Source organism: Dryobates pubescens, chromosome 1, assembly GCF_014839835.1.
Source record: "Dryobates pubescens isolate bDryPub1 chromosome 1, bDryPub1.pri, whole genome shotgun sequence".
Classification (NCBI taxonomy): domain Eukaryota; kingdom Metazoa; phylum Chordata; class Aves; order Piciformes; family Picidae; genus Dryobates; species Dryobates pubescens.
Window position 1 is genome coordinate 63696448 of NC_071612.1, and position 19163 is coordinate 63715610.

General features: G+C 45.3%; 3 protein-coding genes and 3 non-coding genes across 6 annotated transcripts in view; 4 read left to right on the top strand and 2 right to left on the bottom strand.

Moving 5' to 3' along the window:
• Positions 1–1001, bottom strand: part of PBRM1 (polybromo 1) — a 66406-nt gene extending 65405 nt beyond the window's left edge. Inside the window, exon 1 of the mRNA XM_054167267.1 lies at positions 878–1001. The gene's annotated coding sequence lies outside the window, so the exon portion shown is untranslated. The remainder of the gene's footprint in view (positions 1–877) is intronic.
• A 39-nt stretch (positions 1002–1040) lies between these two features.
• On the top strand, positions 1041–11323 carry GNL3 (G protein nucleolar 3). Its single transcript, XM_054167252.1, has 15 exons — positions 1041–1163; positions 1435–1493; positions 1624–1761; positions 2864–2974; positions 3150–3233; positions 3740–3872; positions 5359–5462; positions 6273–6408; positions 6920–7007; positions 7376–7559; positions 8815–8957; positions 9377–9513; positions 10013–10209; positions 10512–10593; positions 10683–11323. The coding sequence occupies exons 1-15, from the start codon at positions 1151–1153 to the stop codon at positions 10769–10771; spliced, it is 1698 nt and encodes a 565-aa protein (XP_054023227.1). The 5' UTR covers positions 1041–1150; the 3' UTR covers positions 10772–11323.
• LOC128897847 (small nucleolar RNA SNORD19) lies at positions 3928–4003 on the top strand. Its single transcript, XR_008462610.1, has one exon. It is a non-coding gene; the product is annotated as a small nucleolar RNA SNORD19 (small nucleolar RNA).
• On the top strand, positions 6750–6823 carry LOC128897848 (small nucleolar RNA SNORD19). The gene has a single exon (XR_008462611.1). It is a non-coding gene; the product is annotated as a small nucleolar RNA SNORD19 (small nucleolar RNA).
• On the top strand, positions 7229–7304 carry LOC128897849 (small nucleolar RNA SNORD69). The gene has a single exon (XR_008462612.1). It is a non-coding gene; the product is annotated as a small nucleolar RNA SNORD69 (small nucleolar RNA).
• A 540-nt stretch (positions 11324–11863) lies between the features above and the next one.
• GLT8D1 (glycosyltransferase 8 domain containing 1) lies at positions 11864–19024 on the bottom strand. The gene is made up of 9 exons (XM_009900688.2): positions 18803–19024; positions 18585–18683; positions 17143–17359; positions 16432–16549; positions 15581–15665; positions 15219–15331; positions 14491–14657; positions 14226–14338; positions 11864–12132 (listed from the first exon to the last, which is right to left on the bottom strand). Exons 1-9 carry the CDS (start codon positions 18816–18818, stop codon positions 11942–11944), a joined length of 1119 nt encoding a protein of 372 aa, XP_009898990.2. The 5' UTR covers positions 18819–19024; the 3' UTR covers positions 11864–11941.
• Positions 19025–19163: the final 139 nt, after the last annotated feature.

Here is a 19163-nt window from a genome sequence, read left to right on the forward strand (position 1 = left end):
ATTTCAACAGAAATACTCACTAATTCATGGTAAATTTAGCACACGGAAGAAGGGAGGGAAACACAGACAGAATCTCCCCCGATTACCAATCACATTGAAACCAGCTACAACACAGAAGGGGGACGGCAGCAACCACACACTATAAAAGGACAAAGTTGGTGAAGAAGCTAGAGGCACAGCACACCGATCGTTTTATTAACACCGGGACAAAAAAACAAAGGGGCAAACCACGTAATTTCCCCAAACCGCCCTGCAGGCCCCTGCCCGGTTCAGGTGCTTTTGTTGACAGACGAAGACAAAGCAAGCCACCTTCACGGGCAACGGGCCAGCCAGTGCCCTCACGGCCTGACAAGACCATGTTCTCTCCCCGACCCGCGCTAACACCCGCACCGAGCAAGACATGATCCCAATCCCCGGGCCCCGCTTCGGAGGCCCCGGGAGCGGCCGCGCCGCTGTCGGCGGCCCTCGGTCAACCACTCGCCGCGCGGCCGCTGTATCCACGGTGAGTTCGGCCCGGTGACGGGACGTGGTGCTTGGTAAAGCACAGAGAGGAAGACAGCGCAGGGATAGCTCATGGAGTTACCGGGGCCAGCGGCGTCGGGACGCCAGTAAAGGAAAGCGACACCGAGGTAGCCGCGACAGGGCGGCCCGCGCCCAGGGCCAGGGTCGCGGCGGGAAGCGGGGACGGGGAAGGTGACAGGAAAAAGCGGAGGGGCTCGGCGCCCCCAGGCCCAGCGCGGGGCCCGTCGTGGCGGACCTACTGCGCGGCCGGGAGGCGCTGCCTCCCCGCGGCGACCACACAAAGGGAGGCAGCGGCCTCCTGGCTCCGGCCCGCCGCCCCGCCTGCGCGACCCCGGCGCGGCGCTGCGCCGCTCACCCAGCCAGCTCCGCTCCGCCTCCGGCAGCCGCGGCCACACTCGTCCTCCGCCGCCCGCCCCGCCACCGCTGCTGCTACCGTTCGTGCCGCCGCTGCTCCGTGCCCCCGAGCGCGCCGCTGCCGCAAAACCCGCCCCGCCGCTAAACGCGCCGAGCCCGCGCGACACCTCCGCGAGGAAGGGCCGCTTCGCTTTACGGCAGCGCCTGCCGGCGGCGAGAGGAAGGAGCGCGGACCTGCACGTGGAGCCGCGGCCGAGCGCGGCCCGGCGCCGCCATGAAGCGGCCGAGTGAGCAGCGGGCCGGGGCGGCGGGAGGGCGGGCACTGGTGGGACCAGGCCTCGGGCTGTATCGCCAGCGAACGCGTTAAGGCGAGGGACTGGCGGAGGCGGCTGGCGGCGGACTTGGCGGGGGGGGGGTGGGGGTGGATTGGGGAAGAGGACGAGGACGGCACGGGTCTGGAGGGAACGGCGGGTGCTGACGGTGATGGCAGCTCGGCCGCGTTCCCCGGGTGCGGGTGGATCTCGAGGAGTCGGTACTGATAGGCGCGGTGCGTTGCAGAGCTGAAGAAAGCCAGCAAGAGGCTGACCTGCCACAAGCGCTACAAGATCCAGAAGAAGGTGAGGCCCGGCGGGCTGCCAGCTCGCGGCGGCGCGGAGACCCCGGGCTGCCCCTGCCCCACGGAGCCGGGGGATGGCCATCCTTTATTTTTGACTTAGACTAAGAAAACATTCTCGTTCCCGTCTTCAGATCAGAGAACACCACCGAAAAGTCAGGAAGGAAGCCAAAAAACGTGGACGCAAAAAGCCCAAAAAAGATGCCGGTATTCCCAGTGCTGCACCATTTAAGGAAAAGCTGCTGCGAGAAGCGGAGCAAAGAAAGCAGAGGGTAAGACGCGGTTTGTGATAAAGGGGGCAGGAACTGTGACCGTTCCTATCTTAAAGGAAGGTTTGTGTGTGTGCACATGTGCACACCCAGAGGTTCAGTCACGGTCCAAGCAGACATACGCTTAGGAAGGGTAGTATCTTTATTTTCAGCATTGTAGTGTGTAGTAATTTGACCTTGTATTTTTAACCTTTATTTCATACTGTGTGTATAAACATGCTGGAAGTGTCCTTTCCAACAATCCGGCGTGCCTGTGGTGTTAAGGTGTACGTAACTATCCCCTCAGAGTACTCAAAGCGTAATTTTGGCATTCTGTTTATACAGAAAAGCTGCTGTCTGCTGTTGGAGTAATGTGACGTGAGAGCAGCACCCTTAGTTGTAATGTGGCTGCTGCAGGGTGGTCATTTCGGGCTCTAGCCAGTAGGTGTACTGCCTCTGGTTTTGAAGACAAGTTTATCCTTTTCAGGGTGGGATGCAAAAAAATAGTTCCCACTTGTCTAGCCATGACTTTTAAATAAACTGGCTCAGGAACCTTGGTCAGAAATAAGTAAATGAGGGAAAAGAACAGTCTTCCTTACCACCTTCTGTGGTGGTTTAGGCTGGGTGCTGGCGCAGATGCCACTGCGCAGGCCACACCTGGGAGGTTCCCAAGGGGTGGGCCCAGCCCAGGGGGTGGTCACAGGGAACCAGGTATTCCATTCCCATAATGCCCTGCTCCCCTATAAAAAGGCCATGCGGAGTCTTCACTTCTTCTTTCGTCCCCTGCTGCTGCCTAGGTAAAATGGCTGAGCTGCCTCCCTTGGGCCTGCCCAGGCCCAAGGCTGGGTTGGGGGGGGGGAGGAAAGAGCCCTGGGGTGTACCCCCAGGTGGGGATGGGATGTTCTCGGGTATATTCTGGGATCTCTCTCTTTGTCACAGTGCTTGTGGGTCTCTGTAAAGCTTTCATTGTTGTTTTTATTGCTTTCCTATTTAAACTTTCCATCACTTTGTTTTGCAATCCGTTTGCCTGAGTCGTTACTTCTGCCTGTGGTGGGAAGGGGATCTGCCCCAACCCATTACACCTTCAAACGTGTTTTTTCTGGCTTGGGTTTTTGTTTGCAATCAGCTTGAAGAACTAAAACAAAAGCAGAAGCTGAACAGACAGAAAGAACATGAAAAGAGGAGGAAGCTTGAAGCTAAAAAGAATGCAGCGAAAACCAAGGAAAATGAGGGCAAGGTAGGTGTCTGGTACAGTTTTGATTCTCTGAAGCTTATAGAAACAAGAAAGTCATCCTGAAACTACATCTTCTTAAACAGTATGTTATGGGTTACACTTTCATGCTGTATAGGCAGACAAGTATAATACACTAATTCTCAGTTAAATGATTCTCTTTATTTTTATTTGCATTCAGAAATCTTCTGGCAAGTCCAAAACAAAGACTAACAAACCGCTGGATAAAAATTCAAAGACATCATTCTGCAGGGAGCTCAAGAAGGTGAGAAGCTTCAGCTATTTTTGTAGAATTGGATGAGTGTCAGCAATGAGATGACTTCATTGCATTCTTTGCATTACTGTGCAGCTGCTAAAGGGTATAAAGGTTTATCACAATAAACTTCAACGCTGAAGTAAGGGATGCTGCAACAGAAATTGAAGGTTTCCAGGCGTGTTTGCTGTGAGCTACTGAGACATTAGACTTAGCGGCGTTACTGAATACTTAGTGTTACTGTGTTACTGAATACTTAGCAGCTGGTCAAGGAGCTTTTGTAGTACTGAGGTATTAGTGTCTAAGACGTTTTTGCCTCTGGAGGAAAAGGATGAAAGTTATTTCACCTTACGGTTTGCTGTTCAGCATAAAGGAGCTCAAACAAGAACTGTATAAAAACCTCACCAACCATTCTGTAAAATTCAACAGTAGCTGTTGTGAGCCACAGCTATTCCAGATTTGACATCTGGCAAATGGTCTGTTGTGTCTTTAGAGTCTTCTTTTTTTTTCTAACTTAGGTGATTGAGGCCTCAGATGTGGTTCTGGAAGTTTTAGATGCAAGAGATCCAATGGGCTGCCGGTGTCCTCAACTGGAGCAAGCTGTAGCTTGCTCTGGAGACAAAAAGCTACTGTTGGTTCTGAACAAAATTGGTAAGAAGCACAGCTTTTCTTGAAGCGTTACTTGGTCACTGTGTAGTCCTGTAGTGAGCTATGAAGAAGATTGTAAAGGAATCTGAGATTCTATTGGAGACACAAGATCCAACTCTGAGCTCACTGCCCCACTGAAGGGGTCATGTTTCCTCCACTTTTTAGACTAGTTTGCTAAGAAAACATCGCAGACAGGTAAACACACATAAGACTCCTGTTTGTAATATCTTCTGATGGCATTGGCCAGTCACAGAAGATCATAAGACTTCTAACATTTTTATTTACCTAAGTCACAGTGCTGGTCCTCACTGAGGCAATAGGGAGTTACAGATCAGAAAAGCAGTGCAGTAGTTGGATTTTAAATGTGCCTTTGGGAAGTATTTTCTCTCTTCTATTGCTGTAGGAAAGAATTCACATAAAAGCAGGTGAAGCCAGCTAAAAATACTGGAAATTAGTGAGTTACCAGCAGCAAAAAAACATAATAGAGCAACAGCACAGAGCAAAGGAAACTTCTTATCAGTGTAGCCTTTGCATAGATGACAGAACATTACTCTGCACTATACAAAGTCTCCTAGCAAGGAGCAACAAGAGCAAAAAACATAATTGTGATATGATAAAGACAAACACCTGGGGGTGTTGGTTGATGGTAGACTGAACATGAGCCTGCAGTGTGCCCAGGCAGCCAGGAGGGCCAATGGCATCCTGGCCTGCATTAGGAACAGTGTGGCCAGCAGGAGCAGGGAGGTCATTCTGCCCCTGTACACTGCACTGGTTAGGCCGCACCTTGAGTCCTGTGTCCAGTTCTGAGCCCCTCAGTTTAGGAAGGAGGTTGACTTGCTGGAGCGTGTCCAGAAAAGGGCAACAAGGTTGATGAGGGGCTTGGAGCACAAGCCCTATGAGGAGAGATTGAGGGAGCTGGGGTTGCTTAGTCTGGAGAGGAGGAGACTCAGGGGTGACCTTATTGCTCTCTACAACTACCTGAAGGGGGGTTGTAGTGAGGCAGAGGTTGGTCTCTTCTCCCAGGCAACCAGTACCAGAACAAGAGGGCACAGTCTCAGGCTGCGTCAGGGGAGGTTTAGGCTGGAGGTTAGGAGGAAGTTTTACACAGAGAGATTGCCCACTGGAATGGGCTGCCTGGGGAGGTGGTGGGGTCGCTGACGCTGGGGGTGTTCAGGGCGAGGCTTGACAGGATGCTTGGTTGCATGGTTTAGTTGATTGGGTAGTGTTGGATGATAGGTTGGACACGATGATCTCGAAGGTCTCTTCCAACCTGGTTTATTCTATTCTATTCAAAAACTTGTAAAACTGGGTGCCTTTGCCTACACCAAATACTTTACTGGAGGGTTCAGCCAAATATTATTTGTCATAAAGAAACAGGCTCTATTTTGTCCATTTAGTTTATTTCCCAATTCCACATTTAATTTTCTCCACACAGTGACATTTAAGATTCACAGGAGTGAAAGGACTGTGCTTTTTTTTTTTAATCCAGATTTAGTACCAAAGGGGAACTTGGAGAAATGGTTGAGTTACTTGAAGAAGGAGTTTCCAACAGTTGCTTTTAAATCAGCAACGCTGACAAAGGACAAGACTATGGTAAGAGCACTGCAGGCTGTCTTGTGACTAAGTCTGATGTGTTAGAAATCATGCATGTTGAAACAAGGTGAGAAACAGGAACTCTTCTTTAAAAAGTTCCTTTTTTCCCTTGTCTGATGAGACTGCTGTAAGTGATGGGTATGTGTTTGCACTTTGAGCTTTGTGGTAGAGTGGGGGAATTCTCACTGTTGAAATGCATATTAGTGTTAGTGCCCAGGAGGCTGAACTAGAATAAAAGGTCTTTATTACTGTGAGGGGAAGAAGAAGAGGAATTTTTCATTTTCTACAGAGGATGGTTGCACTAGTTACATCTGAGTTGTTTTGTAGGTAAAGTGGGACAGGCTATATTACTGCATTCATCCTGACTATGGCTATCAGTGAAGATACACCTGATTATTTCCTGAAGAGTTTAAAGGAGTTAGCTCCCTGTGTCCTAGTCTCAAGGCCAAAGGTGCTCCTTTGAGTCATTAACATATATTAATACATAATGCTGCATGTCTTAAGCCTGGTAACAGCAGCATGAAATAGTGCAGAAACTGCAGTACAGACAGGTTTTGAAATCCTTCTAAACATTGAAGACCCTTGAGTGAATGTGCAGCTTTAAGGATTTTACCATCTGCTTATTTTACGGTCGCACAGCAGATCAACGCTAGAGCCTGAACTACAATCACAAGCCCTGTAAGTCAGTTTAGAACAATACAATGACATCATCTAATAAAGGAGTTGGAAATATTACAATAGGTAAATAAATAACTGTTCCTAAACAGCTTCTGACTGGGTTTGGTGTTTTTTTAACTTTGAACCCTGTAGCCAGAACAGGTCACAAAGAGACGTGGACGTGTTGATTTTTCAAGAACCACTGAGTCTTTTGGAAGCAAGTGCCTTTTGAAACTTCTTCAGGAGTATGTCAGGACTCAAAACAGACCCATTCAGGTTGGGGTAGTAGGTAAGTGTTTGGAGAGAAAAAGTTTCCTTCTCCTCCCATAAAGCTTTGGGATCCTATATTATAAATTGGGTTAGCAAATAACATGACTTGCCTGCAGGCTTTGTAGACAATGCTCTTGCCCATCTCTGAAACTCACTGCTGTAGTACTGCAGTTGGCAGCAATGTTGCCCTTACGTGCCTGTAGCATATGTGATCTTTGGAAGGGGCACTGTGTGAGGTGAGGCCTTAGCTGATTATCTAGCTTAAGGAAACAAGCAGCAGATTACATAACATGCAGCTTGCACTGCCTTCCTCTTACCTGTTAAGAGCGGTGGTGGCACCCTTAGTGTTTCTATTAGTGTGAGAAATGAGGATACAGACTTTGTCTTACTTCCGTAGTGAAGACTTCAGATCCAACTCTGATCTCACACTGAAGATCTTCCACAGACACGTGGAAGACGCAGTTCTGATCAGTGTTACATGGGCTGAGTTTTCTTCTTCAACTTATAAGGATTTGTGTGGTTTTCTTCAGGTTTCCCTAACGTGGGAAAGAGCAGCATCATCAACAGTCTTAAAGGAGTTCGTGCTTGCAACGTTGGCGTAGCAAGAGGTGTTACTAAGTAAGCTGAGTCTGAAAGCCATTTCTTTCTCTACTTCTTGTGTTCTGATTGAGTTTGTGTGTAATTTTCTTCCACAATGGGCAAAGCATGCCTCTTTGTGCAGTTTTAAATGCACATTTCAATCTGCCAGCATGGAAGATACTGATGTGTGTGATGCAGGCTGTCACAAGAGAATACAGCGTATAAACTTGCTCTTTTGGGGCACGTAGATTTTTCTGTCCTACGCAAAGCATATGATGAAAACGCATTGAAACTGACTCTGTGATGTCCATTCAATCCAACCCTGAGCTTTGTGCCTTGCACACCTCACCATTACCAGTTCCTCTGCTAGTTGATTATCTCCTCACCACACCTTTCTCTTTGAATAGGTCCATGCAAATTGTGCACGTTGATAAGCAGACGAAGATGTTGGACAGTCCAAGTATAATTGCAGATCCTTCCAACGGTGCTCTGGCTCTGGCCTTAAGAAGTATCATAGATACTGAAGAACCAGGCTCAGCAGATGTGCTTGAAGGAGTAGATGCCATTTTAAATCACTGCAGTAAACAGCAGGTGAGCTCCATCTTGTTCCACATCTCCACTGCATTTGTCATCTCTGCAGTGTGCCCAGGCAGCCAGGAGGGCCAATGGCATCCTGGCCTGCATCAGGAACAGTGTGGCCAGCAGGAGCAGGGAGGTCATTCTGCCCCTGTACACTGCACTGGTTAGGCCGCACCTTGAGTACTGTGTCCAGTTCTGGGCCCCTCAGTTTAGGAAGGAGGTTGACTTGCTGGAGCGTGTCCAGAAAAGGGCAACAAAGTTGGTGAGGGGTTTGGAACACAAGCCCTATGAAGAGAGGCTGAGGGAGCTGGGGTTGCTTAGCCTGGAGGAGACTCAGGGGTGACCTTATTGCTCTCTACAACTACCTGAAGGGAGGTTGTAGACAGATGGATGTTGGTTTCTTCTCCCAGGCAGCCAGTACCAGGACAAGAGGACACAGTCTCAGGCTGCACCAAGGGAGGTTCAGGCTAGATGTTAGGAAAAAGTTCTATACAGAGAGAGTGATTGCACATTGGAATGGGCTGCCTGGGGAGGTGGTAGAGTTGCCATCACTGGAGGTTTTCAGGAGAAGACTTGATGGGGTGCTTGGTGCCATGGGTTAGTTGTTTAGGTGGTGTTGGATTGGTTGATGGGTTGGATGTGATGATCTTGAAGGTCTCTTCCAACCTGGTTTATTCTATGTAGATTTTTTTTTTTTTAGGCCAATATGGAAAGTTCATTTCACTCCAACTAATTCCAGTAGATTTTTGCACTGCATTCCCCACACCATACAGAGTAGCAAACTTTGGCTAATGTACCCAACACCAAACGTGACCTTTCATCCCCATAAACAGAAGGCAGAAACAGCATCCCATGAGCATGTCAGCCAGATCAGAAAATAATGTTTCTGATTTTGTTTGTTAGAAGATCGTCACAGTTACCAGAGTGAAAAAATGATGATATTCTGACTGCTTCCTATTACTACAGTGAAGACCTCAGATCCAACTCTGATTTCACTCTGGTTTCAAATAGATTAGGCTAAGCCTAATTCCCATTCAGTTCTGTAATAACTGTGTCTCTATACACCCACAGGTATGGGCGAACAGCAGATGAATTTGTTGATGCAAGCATTTTGCTTTGTAATGTGTACTCCCACACATGAGAGAAACATGGCTTTTCACATACTCTTTCATCCTCATTGTAACCCAAATTGATTTGCTCTTCTGTTTCTAAAACTTACAGAAAGCTGGGTATGTCTTTCTGAATGCACCATATCCTTTTGCTCTAGGTAATGATGCGCTATACTATCCCAGATTTCAGAAACACAGAAGAGTTTTTAGCCTTACTTGCTCAGAAAAGGGGTATGCTGAAAAAGGGAGCTGTTCCTGACATTGAGAACATGGCTAAATTACTGCTTTGTGACTGGACAGGGTATGTATGCTTTCAATTTTGCTTTATGCTGCTCACCTTTTTTGACATCGTTAACCCAGCACAGCAGAAGCTCTTGCGTCTTGTGAAGTACTTAGAAAGGAGAGGCTGAGTTTTCTGTTCATTTTTTACCCACTGTCACATTTCACTTTTTTTAAGGATAGCTCATGAATTTTACAAACAGGTGATTTGTGGTGACAAAGTATGCCATTTCTTCTCTCAGGAATGGGCTATTCACCTTAATACCGTTCATGACAACTTTGGAGTCATATAGATAGCTATTTAACTGCTGTTAAACGGATCATAATAAATCAGTAGTAAGGTTGATGAGTTAAGAGATGGTTTTGCCCTGGGTTTATGTTTAAATGCAGTAACTATGTTATCTTTGGTTGGTTTTTAATGCTAATATTTTATTTTCCCAGAGCTAAAATAAGCTACCACTCAGAGCCTCCAGAATCTCAGATGCTGCCACTCTATCTTACAGAAGACAAAATAGCTGAAATGCAGGGGTGCTTTAATTTAAAGAACCTAGAAGAAGGAAACACCACCACTGTTCAAGGTAGGACTGTTACTGTAATGCACTGCTATTATTAAGAGTGGTAGCAGGGTTTTATTAAATAGCTTTGATAGATTGCATTGAATGTGAACCTTTAAAGAAAGATTCTGATGCACAGTGAATCTTTGTGCTATCTTAAAACAAATTACCCCTGCTAGTTATTTTCTGCTAATCTGACCTAACCCTCCTCAATAGGAGATAGGGGGAAAGAACATTGAAGAGAACAAATGCTGGCTGATTAGGCCAAGAAAAATACATTTTACTACAGTCTACATTCAGAAGTTCTTCATCTCCAAGAAGTCATCTGTAGATGCCTCAGGAAAAGCTATTTGCATAGAATTGTCCTTTGTTCTACCTGTTTATGTGGGAGTCTTGTGGAAGGGAAAGGGCACAACTATCTTTTTCCAGCCCTGACCTAAATGGCTGTCCTCTCAGGAGGTAGGCTTTACATTTGGTGCTGTCTAAGAGTGACTTAACAGATGCTTCCTCTGTTTTTTCCTAGCTGTAAAATTCCCAAGTCCAGCAAACAGCATCATTTTCCAGTCAGCTGGTATGTCAAATGGGTTAATAGAGGACACTGAAGTGATGGAGGAAGCATCAGAGTGGGAAAACATGGAAACAGACAAGGAAGAGGAGGAGGATTTCACAGAAAGTGATAATGATCAAAGTGATGTGGAAGAAGATAATGATATTAAAGAGGTAAATCAGGGTTTCATTAAGCTTCTACCTGTTTAAAGCTTAAGACCAAGTATCCAGTCACTATCCTACTGTAAACTGAGAACACATAGGCACTGTGGAGCCACCAGGAGTAATCAGAAGGCTTTTTTCCTGGAGATAAGGGTTGGGCTTTTTGTTTAATTAAGGAAATAGCATTGTTCTGAGTTCCTGACCAACTACACAAGGGGACATCCACACTATCATCAGTGTCTGTTAAGTTTCATGTCCATGGGAGACTTATTAGTGGTATCTGAATGACCAGTTTTAACCCCTCTGCCTTGCAGGAAAGCAAGGTTCAAGTCACCAGGAAGGCAAAATTAGGAAAACGACAAACAAGTTCTGCAAATTCAGACAAGCAGATAGCAGGTGAGTATGAAAACCCCTGCCTTGAAGGGTAGCCTCTGGTACTCTAGAACTTGCATTGGTTTCACCATCTTATGATTTTCCTTCCTCAGAGAGCCAACATTCCAATCTCCTGTCACTCAGCATGGATAAGACAGCAGCTGAAGAGGATGCCTATGATTTTAATACAGACTATGTATAATGAACTGGGGGTAGAGCCTGTTTGGAGATGCTGCTTCCTGGCTTTCAGAGCAGTCACCAAGACTTGTCTTGTGGCACAGGTTAGAGGAATGCTGCATACCAGAGCTTCTGCAGAGATTCCCAATTGTTGCTGTGTCAAATAATGTATATAATGGTGTCTCTCTCTTGATCCTTCCAGATTTCATACAAGTCTAGCAAACAGACTCTAGCCAGCTGTAAGTCCTAAACTTTATTTCCTGTACTAAAGCCAATTTTAAAAACATCCTAATAGGCTCAGTTCACTTTGCCTTATAAAAAGATGTTTCAAAGTTTAGTAACTGAAGTTTATTTCATTACTCCTAGCCATTTCAAGGACAAGAGTGGTACCTGTTCACCAAAATTCAGTAAAAACAATAGGTAACAAACCACAGATCAGCATCCATGATATAAACAGAGCTATAGGCAATGACTGCAATGAGTTAAGCAGCTGAAAATCCTTCTAAGTATAAAGCAGATGGTGGCCATTTACCTGAGGTTTGAGTCAGCACATTAAAATTCACCAAGTTTTTTCCACCACTTTACAGAAAAATGTTTTGGTGTTCACTGGCACTTCAATCCATTTTGCATAGTGAAATCATACTTGAAATACCCAGCTGTCAAAAAAGAGATTGAAGTGTGCAGAATTCCACAAGACTTACTCAGAAAGGGGTGGGAGGAGGTTTCATGCAAGGAAGGGTTCTTCAGGCTGTTTCACAGGAAAGGAAACAAAAAGTCATCCCAGAACAAAGCTTGGGCAGGTCCTAATTACAGTAATCTGCAAGATTTGCATGGTGCAAGCACCAACCAAAGTTGTGTCTTGTTCTTAGAAACTTTCTCCAGCTGACAAAAATATCCTCCTCTAGAAAGCTTGTAGTAAAGAGCAGAACACACAACAGATAACAAAAGTGTTTGTGGAGATCCTCCCTTGCTTTGTAGCGTACTGCATCATCTGTCAGAGAAGTGAGTCTCCTTTGGACCTGTGCATTTCAGAACTACTCCAGAGTGCATTAGTTTGTGCTCTAGAAGGCAAGGACTGCTCTGTAGTACAAGTTGGCAAAAGAAAACCCCACCAAACAACAAAACAACTCCAAAAAGAATGTTCTGCTTGGCTCCAGAAGTTTCCTGAGAAAATGTCATTGGTTATGAAAATTGACTACTTTGCTTCATAGGCTTCTGAATGTCTGCGGATCAGACTGAACTTGCCTGTAGGGTCAGGGACATACCACTTCTCCCAGACTTCAGCATATGCAGCTGTTCTTCCCCAGGGTTTGAAATGTCCATTCCAATGGAGCAGTTTGGCAGCCTTCACGAACTGAGGAGAGTACCTTTTTCCAGCACTAGACCCTTTTAGTGAAAAAGCAGCATTAGTGCCTGAAATAAAGGCAGCAGTAACACCAACATGCAATATTTTAACTTCAAAGGATTTTAACAAGGGAAATCTTGTCATTTATGGCGAAGAGAAGATGGAGGAGGGTGGTTGTAGCCAGGACAGGGTTGGTCTCTTCTCCCAGGCAACCAGCACCAGAACAAGAGGACACAATCTAAAGCTGCACCAGGGAAAGTTTAGACTCGAGGTGAGGAGAAAGTTCACAGAGAGTTGTTAGCCATTGGGATGTGCTGCCCAGGGAGGTGGTGGAGTCACCATCCCTGGAGATGTTCAAGAGGGGATTGGACATGGCACTTGGTGCCATGGTCCAGTAGTCATGAGGTCTGTGGTGGTGCATCTTTTCCAACCTTGTTGATTCTGTGTGATCAGGGCAAAATTAAAATATAATTGGGTGCAAGTGAATGCCACTTTAATCTCTTTCAGTATCTATTTTAATGGACTGTCTTAAGTTCTCTAAAAGCCCCATAATAGCCAGATTTATTCAGCAGCCTAGGTGTTGTTCATTGGAAATAAAACCTAAGGAAGCTCTCCTTGCATTGGGGTTTCACCAGCAGCAGATTAGATATCACAATATCACAGTCTCACAGTATAACTAAGGTTGGAAGAGACCCCAAGGATCATCAAGTCCAACCTGTCCCAACAGACCTCACGACTAGACCATGGCACCAAGTGCCACGTCCAATCTCCCCTTGAACACCTCCAGGGATGGTGACTCCACCACCTCCCTGGGCAGCACATTCCAATGGCGAATGACTCGCTCAGTGAAGAACTGTCTTCTCACCTTGAGTCTAAACCTCCCCTGGCACAGCTTGAGACTGTGTCCCCTTGTTCTGGGGCTGGTTGCCTGGGAGAAGAGACCAACCCCCTCCTGTCTGCAGCCACCTTTCAGGTAGTTGTAGAGGGCAAAGAGGTCACCCCTGATCCTTCTCTTCTCCAGGCTAAACAACCCCAGCTCCCTCAGCCTCTCCTCACAGGGCTGTGCTCAAGGCCTCTCCCCAGCCTTGTTGCCCTTCTCTGGACACGTTCAAGTGTCTCAGTGTCCTTCCTAAACTGAGGGGCCCAGAACTGGACACAGTACTCAAGGTGTGGCCTAACCAATGCAGAGTACAGGGGCACAATGACCTCCCTGCTTCTGCTGGCCACACTATTCCTAATACAGGCCAGGATACCATTGGCCCTCTTGGCCACTTGGGCACACTGCTGGCTCATGTTTAGGCAGCTATCAATCATCACCCCCAGGTCCCTCTCTGTCTGGCAGCTCTCCAGCCACTCTGACCCCAGCCTGTAGCTCTGCATGGGGTTGCCGTGGCCAAAGTGCAGCCCCTGGCACTTGGACTTGTTAAATGCCATGCCATTGGACTCTGCCCATCTGTCCAGTCGGTCGAGGTCCCTCTGCAGAGCCCTTCTGCCCTCTGACTAACATCTGTTCCCAGCTTGGTGTCATCTGCAAACTTGCTGATAACTGACTCAACCCCCTCATCCATATCATCAATGAAGATGTTAAAGAGGATGGGGCCCAGCACTGATCCCTGGGGGATGCCACTGGTGCCTGGCCGCCAGCTGGCTGTGGCACCATTCACCACCACTCTCTGGGCTCGGCCCTCCAGCCAGTTCCTAACCCAGCACAGAGTGTTGCGGTCCAAACCACGAGCTGACAGCTTAGCCAGCAGTTTGCTGTGGGGGACGGTGTCAAAGGCCTTGCTGAAGTCCAGGTAGACTACATCCACAGGCCTCCCCACGTAATGAATGTTTCAACAGGTGGAAAGAGATACTTAGGATCACTTCAGATCCAATAAACATGTGGAAAAAAAGAAAATGAGAAGAAATGTAAAAGTCAGTTCAAGAATTCTCTCTCTTACCAGTTCAAAACAGAAAGGAAAGGATCAGACCACGAAGCCCCAAGATGATATTGCAAAGCTGTGTTTCTTTAGTATAGAATAAAATACAAAGTAGGGGAAGAAAAGATCCATTTGCTGCATTAATTAGATGTCCATCTACCAACCTGGAAAACCACACTGAGGGAGCAGTGTCACAGATGTTTTGTACGTACCGAGATGCCGGACATTCCACATGGGATCGATACTGGAATGTTGCTTGTAAAATACAATCAGCAGTGGAGGAGTCGTGATGCTGCCAGCCAGGGTCCTACTGTAAAGTTCCTCTCTGGAAATGAAGATGAAAAATAGTTGGAGATCTGCATGTCCCTAAATCGTGATTATCCACAGATACATAGATCGCCCTTCTTTTAACAGTTAAATGCCACCACCATAACACAATCCCTGTCCTACTGTCACTCCCACCTCGGGGGTACTTACACTACATTAAGTGCCATCCACTTCTCCAGCTGCTTAGTGATGTTCTGTAATTTCCATTCTGTCAAATTGGCAACAAAGACTCCTGGATTGAAAGAGCAGGTGTTGGCTTTCATGGCAAGCTTTCGGATGGTTTCTTTTTTGTAATCTAGAAACCCAATGTAATTATACTGGGGAAAATGAAAGAAAGAAAGAAAGAAAGAAAGAAAGAAAGAAGAGTAGAAATTAGCTTAAAATAAATTTTGCAAAACTCCCAACAGGCAAGCACAACTTGAAGTTGTTATAGCAAGTACTCCCTTTCTTTAAAGTGAGACAAAGGAAGCTTAAAAGGTGAAACAGCTTAAAAATACGATTATATAAACCACCTATTTTAAGGAAGGTTCCATGTTCTTAATAATACCTTATTAGCAATAAGGTACCCACTCCCAGAAAAAGTATTTTTTATACACTCATAAATGAAAACCATTCACTCTGATGTTCTTAAGACCTACTCCCTGTTCCACGCTGGGAACTGCTCTCATTGCAAAGCACAGCAAGAATTCGAAGTGCTTTTACTGTGCCTTAACAGTGTTAGCTGTTAACAAAAACAGAACAAAATGATCTAGGTAAGGTCAGTAACACCCTTAGGTTCACTGCATCCGTAAGTCAGCATGCAAGAACATTAAAACCCAGTGCATGTTTGCAAAGCCTGCTATCTATGGTATTCCTACCACTGAAACTACAAAACTGACCTGATTGCCTGCTCCACGGACAGCAACTTTATTAGTGGTTGAGTCACAGTCATCAGAAAAAGCAGCTGCATGTCCAGGTTTCAGTGGAGTGTTGTAGAGTTCAAGAATATCATCTGGAAAATGGAAGTAAGGATAAAAAAAATTAAAAGCAATCCTGATTTAAGCACTGAGTGAATTACATTGCTAACCCTTGTCAGCAACTGCATTGCTGCAGCAGATAAAGCCACTCCGTTTAATCCCAACTCATTCCTATTTATGAATTTTTACATCTTTCCTTGAATCAGAATTGGCTACTGTAAGAGACTGCACACTGACCTCCGCATAAGGGCCGTGGCAAAAAGGCTAAAGACAACGTCCCATACCTTGCACTATGACATCATCATCCACATAGATGGCCTTCTCTGCATGAGGTACCAAAGTGGGCAGGTAGAATCTTGCAAAAGTTAACTATGGAAATAAGAAAGTAAGAGAAGTGAAGAATTACAAGTTGTCCAAATAAATGTGAAATTGACTGCTCCTCCTGGCATTTACCCACGGCACTAATGTCTACAACAACTTCTATCAAGGCCGTAAAATCGGCAGCAATATCAGAAGTCAGTTGAAGTTAACAAGTTCCATCAGCTCCTGCTTTCCTGTGGATCTCTGCATTGACAAATTGGTCTGTATTTGAACTTCGTGTTCTGCCACATGTCATAGGATCATAGAAACAATACGGTTGGAAAAGACCTCAAAGATCATCCCATCCAACCTGTTACCCAAGACCTCATGACTACTAAACCATGGCACCAAGTGCCACGTCCAATCCCCCTCCTGAACACCTCCAGGGATGGTGACTCCACCACCTCCCTGGGCAGCCCATTCCAATGGCTAACAACGCGAGCCTAAACTTCCCCTGGCACAGCTTGAGACTGTGTCCTCTTGTTCTGGTGCTGGTTGCCCACAGTGTCTCAAGGTGCTAGCACACGTAGCATGCAAGCTGCTGTGTTTCACTGTAGTGAGCAGCAAAAAACAGTCCTAGGCATGCATATGTAACTATTCCAATCCAGCTCTTACTATCTGGAAATTTATTCTTGCTGAAACTTCAAAATTTTATTAGAAAGGACTGCTTCTGTGCTAAGAGATGTGGGCTTGATCTCTGGTTGTGTTCAAGAGCAATACCAAAATATATTGTTACTAGCTACTAATTGCAAAAAGTAATCAACATCATCCTCACTGCTTTTAAGGTGTCTGGCTTTTGAGGCTCCATTTGCACCTTCCCTTCTAAGACACGAGGGTCAAAATCCAAAATTCGATACTGCAATTTTTTCAGAGCAGTGCTACTTAGCCACAGCCTGCAAACAGGAACAAGGCACAGATCTTGTTAAATGAGACAGAAATCAACTGACAAGCAAGAGACCCAACTGTCAGTGACACATCTTCATATGGCCACTTGCTACCCTATCCAACAAACATACATATAGAACACAATCTATTGCTGAGGTTGGTGGGGTTCAGATTACTGCACAGCTGTGACACATGGAAGGTATGAGGTCACTTCTATTTCATTAGAGACATATGATCCTGTTATCACAGGACCTCCACAAAAATTATCTGTGTGAGCATCTGCAAGTAAAATTAATATCAAAGAACAATCTAGAAAAATGAAGAAACTTCATTCACAGCATTTGAATTGCTTTGCTGAAACATAGGAAAAAGCTTTTACTGTCCCTCCACCCACCAACTCCAATCCCACTAAGAAAGATGGCTCTCTTCCATCCCTGAAACATCAGCACAAGCAATGACTCTGTACTCCCCACCAGCAGCCTCATCAAAAAGCTGCAATCAGCAGCAGCAGATAGGATTGCAATTGAGAAGAATGCAGTCCCAGGGAAAGTCAGCTCTTCCTCTTCTCAGTATTGTGGGACTCTATTATAAAGATCATTACCTCAAGTGATCCACAGTATCATTCAAAGTAACAATATAGAAAACCACGTTGGATCTGGTGTGAAAGTAAATACTGTTCATGGCTGCAATTGCACCCCCAAGCCTCTCATCTGATGCTGTAATGACCACAGAAATCTCCTCCTCGTTCCTTTCATCTGCCAGTCTCTGGGGAACTGCAGCTATGAAATCTATAGGCTGGAGTCCTGCTGGGTTTGAATCTGTGGAGTACAAATGGCATCACATATTTGGTTTATGCAAATAGATATTCTTATTATCATGCTAAAATTCCCAATGCCTTCAACTACTTCTACCATGCAAGCACTTGGATGCTTCATCTGAGGTGTAAATTACAGCATGCCAGTATTAAACACTTAAAATACAGCATCTGCTCTTGAGAGCCTGAGGTGTTAATGAATAGGAAAACATCACCCTTACAAACAAATTAAATACATTTAACTGTACACACTCACTCAAACACAACCAGGTACTAAAAGGAGGTTTAAACTACAGTAGGCCTCCCTTAACCTTTGGTGCCTTCTACCATGTCTATAATCTGGCTTTCCCCTCCTATTTACCCTAATCACATTCTAGTCTTCTCCACACAACCCTTTCCTCTTTCTTATACTTTCTTTCCCTTTTAGGTAGGACCCCATTTATGTTCATAGTGTGCAGGTAGAAAAATGGGAAATGAGCACTGAAGTTAATTACTAGACCACATCACCTGTAAAAGCTGGCAAATTGCCCACTACCCTCTCTACAACAACACTGGTACCTCTCAGATGGCCAAGACTATTACATATTAGATAATTTCAGGCAATTTGAGGCATATAGCAACCAGGGACTGGGCAATCTGTGGGCAGTAGTCTTGTTCACAAAGAAGGGCTTCTGCTTCTGTTTGCCCTTTCCTAAGAGAGCTCAACAGCTATGACTTCCTCAGACTCCTGATTAAGGGCTGTCAGGCTCCAGTTCAGCTGCTGTTGGGATGCATCTGTACAACTGCTACCCAGAAGCAACAGCTCCCAGGAGTGACAAAACAGAACTTGGCAATAAAAGGGGGCATGAAGAGGCTCTGTGAGACCACAGGCAGTACTTAAAAGTGGACCCATGAAAATGAAAAGCCTTTGCTAAGTAAACTAAATCATATCTTAGTAACTTTAAAAGCCAGAAGGAACCCTTACTGCTATCTTCCCTAGCTTTCTGGCCAAGAAAAGTCACAGGATAGCAAAAACCGACAAACCCACAAAGCTGAAGTTCCTTGGGTATGAGAAGAGGAAAGGATATAAAGAGGACAAAAATCACATCTTGTTATGCACGTAACTGATCATTATCATACATGCTATTTCAGCAACGTGGCAATTTCTGTCTGGCAGAGCATGGCCTTTTCCCAGCAATACAAAAAAAAAAGAATATATTTTTGAAACAAAAATAACCCCCCCAACATACCTGACAATTCCCATCTCAAGAAGTCACTGAGGCCTAAGAAGTTATGATAAAGAATCAGCAAAAAAATGACAACAGCCACTATAAGGATGGAAATATTCACTGAAAAAAAAAAAAAGAAATAGAAGAAAAAGGTTTATCAATATAACCAGAGAAAGACTGGGAAACTCAGAAAAATAAAAAGAGATTTAGAAGAAGTAGAGACACACATATACACCCACCTTTCTTTAATGTCATTTTCCTCTTGTTTTATTAGCATAAGGTTCCTTCAAGCCTGCAACACAAAAAACTCCAGCAGTTACTTTCTGCTTTCAGTAGGCAAAGCACACTATCCCCAGGAGTGCCAAAACAGTTTCCAAATGCAGTGAAAGTTTCCTTCTCTTGAAAAGATGAGGCTGGATGTCACATTTTAATAACTGAGGATGTCAGTAAGTTCGAAGCTTCAACAATGGATCTAAAAAGGAACTCGGGGCATACAGATCTTGACATTTACTTCACTGACATAAAAAACCCCAAAGCACTAACTCCTGCCAGTCAAAAGCGATATGAAAGGAATCTGGAAAATTATGTACAGTTTTTCTA

Excerpts from the sequence above, each read along its gene's own strand:
- GLT8D1 (XM_009900688.2), bottom strand. Across the intron at positions 15,332-15,580 it reads TGATGATGTCATAGTGCAAG|ATGATATTCTTGAACTCTAC; the intron begins GTATGGGACGTT and ends TCCATTTTCCAG. Across the intron at positions 14,339-14,490 it reads TGGATGGCACTTAATGTAGT|AGAGGAACTTTACAGTAGGA; the intron begins GTAAGTACCCCC and ends CTTCATTTCCAG.
- GNL3 (XM_054167252.1), top strand. Across the intron at positions 2,975-3,149 it reads CCAAGGAAAATGAGGGCAAG|AAATCTTCTGGCAAGTCCAA; the intron begins GTAGGTGTCTGG and ends ATTTGCATTCAG. Across the intron at positions 5,463-6,272 it reads TGACAAAGGACAAGACTATG|CCAGAACAGGTCACAAAGAG; the intron begins GTAAGAGCACTG and ends TGAACCCTGTAG.